The following is a 10,774-nucleotide window of genomic DNA, read 5'->3' as shown; positions in this document are numbered from 1 at the left end:
TTTCCGACAATAGTTCAGGCAGGAATGTTTGTGCTTTAAACTCATCAATCCAACCCCGAGTCTTTTTTTTTTCAAAAATGTCTGGGTTTTTTTAACAAAAACACGGCTTGAAAATTTGTTGAAGAACACAGCAGACTGACTTTTAAAATTTTCAAGAATGACCTCAAGAATTCCTCAAAGACTTCAGCAAATGTCATTCAATAATTGCATGATTGGTGTTGCTCTTTAGTGAATCAAGTCCGGGCCCTAAGTGAACGCAATAAAAGTCATTTCTCAAAAAAAAATATTCAATCCGATCCACATTTTACCCAGCAGAGAATTAAACGTGTATATATTCTCGGTGTTTTACAAATACAATTCAGATATGCCTCTCACACCAACGCCAAGTTGTCTCCGAGCGAATGTTTAATTACGTATTCTCGTTGATATTACTTTTAGCCAGCAAGCTGCTAGCGTGTGGAGAATTCGTTTCGTGTCAGAAATCAAGAACATTTTACACGAAGGTGATTTTCTGATGAACTCTGTTTAAGAAAACCGTCTGTAAGAAATTTAGTCAATTTAGTATAGGGCCTACCAGAATAGATCATATTTTCAAGCGATAAAGACGCTACAACAACGTCATTTTCTGGATACAAACACAAGAACATTTCCATTGACAAAAAGCGGTTTAGTAACTGTACTTAAATATAGAAAAAAGTGCAAAAGTAATTTTGAGCTGCAGCAATATGAAAAGTGACGTCAATTGGTATCGCGTCATAACAGCACCCTCATTGGCCAAAACGAAATGGCGATAGAAGGCTGATTTTTGTCTATGCATTTTATTTTATTTTATTTTAAAAATATAACAGAAAAAGAAAATCAATATTATGTAAGAGTAGCATTTAGAGAAGTGAGGGGATCCCCTGCCCTTAACCCACCTTAGAACCGTGCCAGACACTTTGGTAAAGCTTTGCTTAGAAAACCAAGAATATACAGCATTTGCTAACATAGTACCATAAACCATGATCGCAGATTCACCTCTATGTACCGATCTACCGGCTTCACAAAGACACATGTACCTTACTACAGCAATGCTTCGGCCACCTTCAATATTGAGTTACTCTCCTGTGGTGACGTCAGTCCAAATCCCGGCCCAGAACAGAACTGTAACTCTGACAAACCAAGGGCCAGTTACGATCTTCTTTCTGTTAACAAACTCGACGGAAATCAGCTTCTTCACATAGGACTGAAAGCAAAGACCGGACCATTACCCCTTGATCTATGGCGACACTTGAATCTGCTCAGGATTAACAGGAAACCTCGTACCCATAGAGGTTTTCGCGGCGGAAGAAGAGAACAACGAACAATACAAGTTTGCACTGTTGATCGGAAGCATCACCCCCTACCAACAAACAAAATGGAATTTGCCTCACGAATCTGAAAAACTTAACTCCCCACATTGATTCAAACCTTCATCTCTGCTCCTTAAACGCACAGTCTATTCGCAATAAAATTATAGACTTTGCTGATTTTGTTCATGAATATAGTCTGGACTTAGTTGCTATTTCCGAAACTTGGCTGAAACCTGGGGACGACTGGATTATAACTGAAATAACACCACCTGGATACTCGTTTCATCATATTCCCAGACTGCACAAAACAGGTGGAGGGGTAGGACTTCTCTACAAGTCTTGTTTATCAGTAGCCATAAAGTCTGATGTTGGAAACTTCTCATCATTTGAGTCCATCCATGCAGAAATAACTTGTAACTCAAAATCAGTCCGGCTTGTCAATATTTATCGGTCTAGAAATGATAATTCTGGCCACCGCATCAGCATAAATACATTCCTCGAAGATTTCGAAAACTTATTGGAATTATACTTGCTCCACCCATCTGAAATTATTCTCACCGGAGACTTCAACATCCATGTGGACAACCCCTTGGACAGTATTTCAAAGCGGTTCAAATCTCTATTATCATCCTACGGGTTCATTCAGCACATTAATGAACCAACTCACCGCAGTGGTCACTGTTTGACCCTGCTTATCACCCAGGAGGATACTTCACTCATCTCAGATTTAAGCATTCATCCTGGACTCTCTGATCATTTTGCTGTCATGGCGACTCTTCAGCTCCAAAAGCCACCCTCGCCAACTATGTCTGTGTCCTCCCGCCACTTCCAAAACATTAACATTGATAAATTTCGCAATGATGTGGTTTCAGCACTTTCGAACATCGACTTACAGAACACCGACCTACCTTGCTGTGTTGAAAAATATCAATCAACTCTCAGTAGTCTGCTGGACAAGCATGCCCCTATGCGAACGCGGACTGTAAAAATACCACCAAATAGTCCATGGTTCAACGAGGAAATTCGTTCAGCTCGGACAAAAAGACGACAACTTGAGAAGAAATGGCGCTCTACAAAACTGGCTGTTCACAGACAAGATTACTGCTGTCACCGCCGTATTGTAACTGACTGTATTGTTAGAGCTAAGAAAGCGTATTATTCTTCTAAAGTTATTGGTTGTTCTGGTAATCAGAAAAAAATTATTTGGTATTGTAAATCGGTTACTCAATAAGAGTAAAGTTCCTGTTATGCCTTTTTAAGTTTCTGATATAGACCTAGCTACCCAATTTTCTGAATTTTTTGTCAACAAAATTGTCACTTTACGTAATGATTTCTCTCAAGCATGTAGCAAAGATAATATTCCCTCACAAAATGAACTTAATCATGCTTATCTTACCGAATTTCAGCCAGCCAGTGAGACAGAAATCAAGAAATTGCTCGCCAAATCTCCATCCAAATCCTGTGAGCTTGACCCAGTTCCCACCTTTCTTATAAAGGATTGCTGTGATGTTCTTGTTCCTTTAATTACTCATATTGTTAACAAATCTCTCAATACCGGTGTTTTCCCCACTTGCCTTAAAACCTCTTACATTCGCCCTCTCTTAAAGAAAAGTGGCTTGGATAAGGAAGTGTTCAGCAATTACAGACCCATTTCCAATTTGAGTTTTTAGGTAAAACTATTGAACGTATAGTGTCCTCCAGGTTACAGGTATTTATGCGGGTCAACAATCTCACTGATTCATTTCAATCTGCCTACGGACCGAATCATAGTACTGAAACTGCCTTAATACGTGTTCACAATGACATTCTTACTGGTCTTGATCAACAAAAAATTACTGCGCTCAGTTTCCTTGATTTGAGTGCAGCATTCGACACCGTGGACCACTCCATACGTCTGTCTCGTCTGCGTAACGTCATCGGTCTGCGGGATCGCGCTCTGCAATGGTGCCTGTCCTACCTGGAATGTAGACCACAGCACGTCCGTGTCGGGGATGCTGCCTCAGAACCTGTCCAACTTGATTTTTCCGTTCCTCGGGGTTCGGTTCTCGGCCCGCAGTTGTTCTCATTATACACATTCCCTCTTCAAGAAATTATTCAGAGACACAACCTTTAATATCACACGTATGCAGACGACACACAAATACATGTCTCTTTTAATCCCTCACAACAACATGCTCAGTCCTGCATCACTCGCATGGAGGCTTGTGTTGGTGAAATTCGTCATTGGATGAACGACAACTTCCTGAAAATTAATGACAAAAAAAACTGAGTTCATGTTTATGGGTTCTCCACAGCAACTTTCCAATATCTCTATTTTTTTTTATTACTGTTGGGGACTCTCACATCAAACCAGTCAACCATGTTCGCAATCTTGGTGTATATTTTGACTCGTCGATGTCGTTCATGAATCACATTTCTAACACAGTTCGCTCTGCTTCATTTCACATCCGCAACAAAGGAAAGATCCGAAAATATCTTGATCGCGCTTCCACAGAACAGATTGTCCACTCCTTTGTTACATCTCGTCTTGATATGGGAAACTCACTTTTCTTTGGGCTTCCAGATGTTCAGCTATCCCACCTTCAACGCCTCAAAACACTGCTGCACGTGTGGTCACTTTAACGACAAAACACTCCCATATAAAACCTATCCTTTTGGATCTTCACTGGCTCCCAATATCGTCTAGAATCATCTACAAACTGATGCTCATTGTCTTCAAAGCACTTAATGGGCAAGCACCTGCGTACATCCTGGACATGCTCAATATATACAAACCATCTCGCAACCTTCGATCTGGAAATAAATATCTTCCTCAAGAAGTCAAATCTCATCGTACCGGGGGGAGGGGGGAGCAGATCTTTCTCTGTTGCAGCACCACATCTCTGGAATCAACAACCTCTTCATATCAAATCCTCCACTTCTATTCACTCATTCAAAACATCTCTAAAAACACACCTCATGTCGTAAGATCCGGGTTTTTTGGAATTAAACTGATTTTGTTTTGTTTCGTTTTCATTGTAATAGCGCCCTGAGCACCTTGGTGGATATGTGCGCTTTATAAAACTTCGTTAGTATTATTATTATTATTATTATTATTATTATTAAGTCTTTTGATATTTGTTTCCTCCAAGAAACTCACAGCATTCCTGAAAAAGAGAAATTCTGGATTAGTGAGTGGGGTTATAAAATTGTTTTTAATCGTTTTTCTTCTAACAGTGCTGGTGTTTGTATTCTTTTGAAGCCTAGTTTTTAATTTGACATCCTCCATACATGGCATGATCCTAGGGGACGTATTTTACTACAATTTTGCAGCTAAACAAGAACTGTTATGTTTGATAAAAAATTTGATCTCATTGATATTTGGCGTGATAAAAATCCGGATCTTAAGAGGTACACCTGGACTTCGAACCATGAGCCCCCTATTATGTGCAGACTTTGATTTTTTTTTTAGTTTCATTCAATTTAATCTCGCGTATTGACAGTGCTGATATTGTTAGTGGTTTTAAGTCGGACCATTCAGTAATCACTCTTTCTTTTTCACTCGGCTCGGAGCCTCGAGGGCCTGGGTTTTGGAAATTGAATTCTTTTTTGCTTAACGATCATAAGTATTAGAGTGAGCATAAAGAGGTTATTCATTCTTCTGCCGTTGATAATGCAGCTTGCAATCCAGCTCTGCGGTGGGATATGATTAAATGTAGCATTCGTGGTTTTTCTGTTTATTTTTCCTCCAGGAAGAAACGCTTGAATAAGAAGGTCGAGCAGCAGCTCTGTACTGAAATAAATAGGCTGGGATCTCATTTACATGCAAATTTAAATAATCTGCCGAGTCTCAATTCTTTACATTAGAAAAAAAAGAGTTAGAGAGCTTTATAGAGGATACGACTAATGGTATTTTAATTCGTTCGAAAGCAAGGTGGCACGAGGAAGGAGAAAAAAAAGTACCAAGTATTTTCTTAAAATTGTAGAAACGGTATTACGTTAATAAAATTATTTCTAAATTATATGTGAATGATTCTCTTGAGTCAGATCCAAAGACAATTTTGCTTGAAGAACGTTTATTCTACTATAATTTATATCAGTCTTCATTTGAAGCTAATCACTTAGATAACCAGTCTGAACCAAGAATGCATGCGAAGCTTTGCTTTCGGTAGAGGAATGTTATAAAGTTGTCAATTCTCTTGCCAATGGTAAGACCCCAGAAACCGATGGTTCCCAGCCGAGTTTTATAAGTCCTTCTTGCCTGAAATTAATCATTTTCTCATTAATGCTCTTAATTATATTTTTGACTTGGGTGAATGTCAGTTTCCCAGAGTAGATGGATTATTACTCTTTTACCCAAGACAAATACAAATCCTCTGTTTTTAGGTAACTGGCGTCCAATTTCGATTTTGAACACTGATTACAAGATGTCACATTTGATCTGTAATTTTCTTATTTTGATGTGTAATTTTCTCATTTTAACAGTAATTTTGTACAAGTTGTTCCTTTAAATGAATAAAGTTCATCTAAGAACCAGTCTGTGTCTATTTAATTCCCCAATACATTGATTGGCTAATAGTTTAGGCCTAATGAATATGTAATCAGGTCTTGCTCTCACATACTTTTCTTTTTCTCAGTTGAGTGAATGTACCTTATAAGGACAGATATGTGGTGTATGGTTGATTGTATGAGTGTTGCTGGAATGTGCCTTTTGTTGAGTGCCATGGTTAGTGGAGCTTGGAATTTTTGTCAGTTTTTCTTGGGGTGCGGCCTAGTCAGTTGAGACCAGAGACCGATAGCCGAAGAGTCAGTATTTTGCAGGACTCTTGAATTTTGCTTTGCCAAACATATCCAGTGTGTCATTGCCTAAAAAGTGCTGAATAATTAAACAGCCTTGTGTGACAAGCAGATTCTCTGATTTATTCGAGTGAAGAAACTCCTTACCGTAAGTTTACACAAATTTTGGTTTTATTATTCATCACCATTTTTAAGTTGATTTATCTTTTATGTGATTGTATTAAATCTCAAAATCGTTCATCAAGACAGTGTAAAATTAAGGTACTTTGCAAAAACATGAAGATAAAATAATTCTGGTTTTCTTTAGGACTAAAACGTTAAGGTTTCAATTTAGTGAATCGGATTTTGGTATAATATTAATTCTTTAGATGGCACGTAATTCCGGGGTTTGAAGTTGAGCTACTTTTACACCATCTCTGTTGTGCCGAGAGCTACCTGTACTTCCCCTACCGCACTGGTTAGAAGTGACGTACCACCTGTATCTGATCTGTTGGACGGGAATCAGAGTGTGGCACTGCACATTATAGACTGGGATCACCAAGCTTAGCATCGCCAACTTCATCATCTTCCCTTATAAACTGTGACGTCCCCGGAACGTTTAGGACTGATAACATATCAAGTGTCGGGAACAATTTTGTAAATATTAAGATTTCCTGATCTAGAGGTCCGGAGATATTGAAAAGGTTTTTCTGAATTGAAAACCGATTCAAAATTTTGGCTTGAAATTTGATGTGAAATCTGGAAGTTGAAAACAGAAATTTAATTCACATAGATATTGGAGTTGAAGTTTATTGGATTTGAGATTGTTATTGAGGTGAATTTGGAACATCTTGAAGTCAATAGAAGTCTGGAAACTATATTTTGGAAGTGATTTTGAAGACAGAAAATTTCCTGTTAGTTTAAGTGAGTTTCGTAAGTTTGAGAAGTATAGATTTTGAAACTCGAGTAAAATTTGAAATTTAAGTGTAGAAATTTGAAATTTAAGGTTATTGATCACATTTCGAGACAATTTTGTTTTTGGAGATTGGTTATTGATTAATGGTTTGAGACCTGAAGTTTGAAGATTGAGAATTAGTGCGAATTGATTGATATTTGAAATTCTCATAGTTGAATTTGGAAGTGATTTGTTTTGAGAGTATTATTTCATCGAAGCGTTGAGAAATACCAAATTTGCAGAAGTTTGCAGATTGAGAATTTATTGGAAATCTGTATCTGATTTGAATAAGTCAAGTTATAGAAATTGTTTTGGACTTGTGAATTTATAATTTTGTGAAATTTGGGGATTTTGTGTAAATAAATTTGCTTGTATACTGTATATAGAATATTGAGAAGTGTCTAGTTGGTTTTCATTCATTTCATGGGAGTGTATGGCATATTTCCTAAATTCTATTTGTCCGATGGAGTCACCAAAAGTGACTGTGTGACACAAGATAGCTGCAAAAGCTATACCTTTTAGACTTAAGAATCACTTAACCTCTCTCATTGGTTCTGATCAAACAGGTTTTATCCAGGGTAGATACATTGGCGAAAACATTATTACTATCCTTGAAGCTTTACAGTACACAGAAGATGAAAATATTCTTGGTATGTTGTTTTGTGTCGACTTTGAAAAAGCCTTTGATAAGTTGGAATGGCAGTATCTGGATAAAGTTTTGTTATATTTTGGTTTTGGTGAGGACTTGAGAAAATGTGTTAAAGTTTTTTATAGTAACATTGAGAGTACTATTATTCATAATGGTTATTCCTCTGATTTTTTTTCCATTGACACGAGGAGTGAGGCAAGGTTGCCCCTTACTTTATCTTTTTGTTCTAGCCGTTGGGCCTCTTGCTGTAGCCATTAGGAATAACCAACATGTTTCTGGTCTTCAGGTAAATGGGCATACTTTAAAAATCGTTCAGTTTGCCGATGATACAACCATTTTTTGGGACGGATCAGAGAAATCCTTAGGCTCAATTGATATTTTGGAAGATTTCAAGCGGTGCTCAGAGTTGACCATCAACCTAAATAAATCCGAGGTTATTCATATTGGCTCTAGCAAAATAGTGAGGTGTTTTTTTTCCCCTGGAACTACGCCTAAAATGGAGCAATCATTAATTTAAAGCTCTGGGTATTGCTTTTTCGTTATTGAAAGAGGAGCTTTTCAATTTAAAATTTCTTCCCATTTTAACTTCTATAGAAAATACTTTAAAGATTTGGAGTATGAGAAACTTATTCAGTTTTGACTAAGGATATATAAACAAAATGTTCACATCTAAAATAATTCATTTCTTTCTCAAACGACAGCAACTTTTCATAAGTTTTACTCAAATGTGATTCCCCAGTTTGTGATGACTTCAATATTTTTCTCTCTCTTTCCCCGCATTTACTTTGTTCTCATATTTACGTATTTTATTGGTATTTTTCTTTACAGATGAAGATCTGCGTGGCCACCATTCTGTCAATCGCCCTCCTTCTGGGTAACTCTGTCAAGCTCCGAGCTTCCGTTACTGGGCCGGTTCCCTCGGACGGTGATGGTCATGCGTCTCAGGTTTGTCAGCAGTGCTGCCAGGGACCTGCTGCCATACCCGGTATACCAGGTCTGCCTGGGCCAGTAGGACCGATAGGGCCGTACGGTCAGCCGGGGTCAAAGGGCGATAAGGGTGAGTTAGGTCATAAAGGTGAGATTGGACAGATCGGACCTGTGGGTGAGCGGGGAGCAGCTGGGAACAATGGGTCTAAAGGTGACGGCGGGATAGGCCTACCTGGAAAGGTAGGTCCCAGGGGAACACCAGGTTTAGTTGGAGCAACCGGGAAATCTGGTGTCAAAGGTCAAAAGGGTGAGCCAGGGGAGTCACCAGCCGACTCCAACCTGCGGGTAGCATTCACCGTGGTCAGGACGAGCAGCTCGGTTACCTCTTCGAGTCACGACACCCGTTTGCCCTTCCAGCAGACCACGACGCTTCTGTCGGGTACCACATTCGACCTCGAGACTGGCACATTTACGTGTAGTGTGCCGGGCACCTATGCGTTCACTTTTTCGGTATGCAAATATCATTCCACCTCAGACCTTTGGGTTCATCTTAGGGAAAACAGCGACTGGGTTGTCACTGCCCATGGCGATCATGCAAGCGACAATGATCAGTTGTCTGGGAGCGCAGTGCTGGTTCTACAGAGAGGAGACACGGTGTATCTAACAATGCAAGGTAAAGCGTGGAGTCATCCCACCTTTCGAAGTGCCTCATTCAGTGGCTTCCTCCTTTACCCTGAATAGACAAATATTAACAACGCATAATATAAACCCAATCCCACACTTTGTGTGTGACTGGGATTTTTCATCGCTCCACCGTTTACCCAAAAGCGAATAACCTATGAGTAAGTGTAAAGTAAGCATTATATTTACATCGAAATAATTCACTTGGATATTGTTGTTAGCGCATGCGTACATCTGTTTTCGGCATTGGATTCTCGAATTGTTGTGAGTGCTTAAGTGTAGCACTCTTTATAAGCATCTTAAATAAAAAATCTCAAAGCGAACTAATTATCATATAAAGACCAAAACATTTTTGTGTGTGAAATGTTGGTATGTATATCTAAAAATAAAAGAATGTCATAAAACAAGGTGGTTCTCGAACCACACGTCTCGCCTGGTTTTTTTTATTATTATTTTTTAAACAGTGACTCACTTTTGAACCGAGACGCATTTTTCATTTGCAGCCTATTTTGCGACTGGACCTCAGATGTTATTTTTATTATTATTATTATTATTATTATTATTATTTTGTGAACTTTGACATCATTATCATGTGAATTAGGTAGCGATGTTGCATCTATGACGCAAGTTTGATTCCAATTGGACTTCAACTTTTCAAATGAGACCAATTTGATATTTGCAGCCTAATTTACAACTTGACCTCAGATGACCTTTGACCTTGGTATGTAACCTTTGACATCATTATCATATGGAGGTTGCCATGATGAGCCAAGTTTCGTTCCAATTTCAACTATTCAAATGAGACCAGTTTTTCGAAATTTTAACCGAAAAACCACATGCATACATACAGACATGGTCTCTTCCTGAACTTCGGTAAGGCGAGACAATTGTATTTTTATGATGTCTATGGTATGCACGCGCTGCCGATTTAGTCTTTTTTTCCACCCTATTGGGGTACAATTGACTGCAAACTCGGGATTTGAGAGGGGGACACTGGATGGTACAGCAAAGCAAGATATTGTGTTCAGTTGTTCCCTGTGCATTCCTGAGACCTTAATGATCATGTGTACAAACAATATAGAAAACCTTCTCTTTTCTTAAGAGATTTCAGGGGCATCGTAAACATTACGTACGTAACAAAAGACAGATTTTTTCCCTACATATTGACATGATGTGTGTTTGGGAGGTATTATAACACTCTGTTGAAGACCAGTTGGAGTCTTGATGGGTGATAATTACCGAGGCGAAGCCGCGGGTAATTATCACCCATCCAGACTCCTACCGGTCTTGAACAGAGTGTTTATTTCCGACCAAACATACATTTATTCCCATTCATAAATACCTTTTCGGTCAAAAAAAACCCACAAATCTTTTGGTTCAAAGGTCAAAACAAGTCAACAACTAGACGTTGCCGACCATTTTGTTCAACAATTTTACTTCATGTTTTATGAAACACCCTCTGACTATAATATGGAA

At 38.6% G+C, this 10,774-nt stretch overlaps 1 protein-coding gene across 1 annotated transcript; it reads left to right on the top strand.

Moving 5' to 3' along the window:
• Positions 1 to 8,518: 8,518 nt before the first annotated feature.
• On the top strand, positions 8,519 to 9,358 carry LOC119745266 (collagen alpha-1(X) chain-like). The gene has a single exon (XM_038221502.1). The coding sequence runs from the start codon at positions 8,519 to 8,521 to the stop codon at positions 9,356 to 9,358; it is 840 nt and encodes a 279-aa protein (XP_038077430.1).
• Positions 9,359 to 10,774: the final 1,416 nt, after the last annotated feature.

This window comes from Patiria miniata, unplaced genomic scaffold, assembly GCF_015706575.1.
Source record: "Patiria miniata isolate m_02_andy unplaced genomic scaffold, ASM1570657v1 HiC_scaffold_7, whole genome shotgun sequence".
NCBI lineage: Eukaryota > Metazoa > Echinodermata > Asteroidea > Valvatida > Asterinidae > Patiria > Patiria miniata.
Note: the sequence above shows the minus strand (reverse complement) of the source record. Positions and strands in the feature narration are given on the sequence as shown.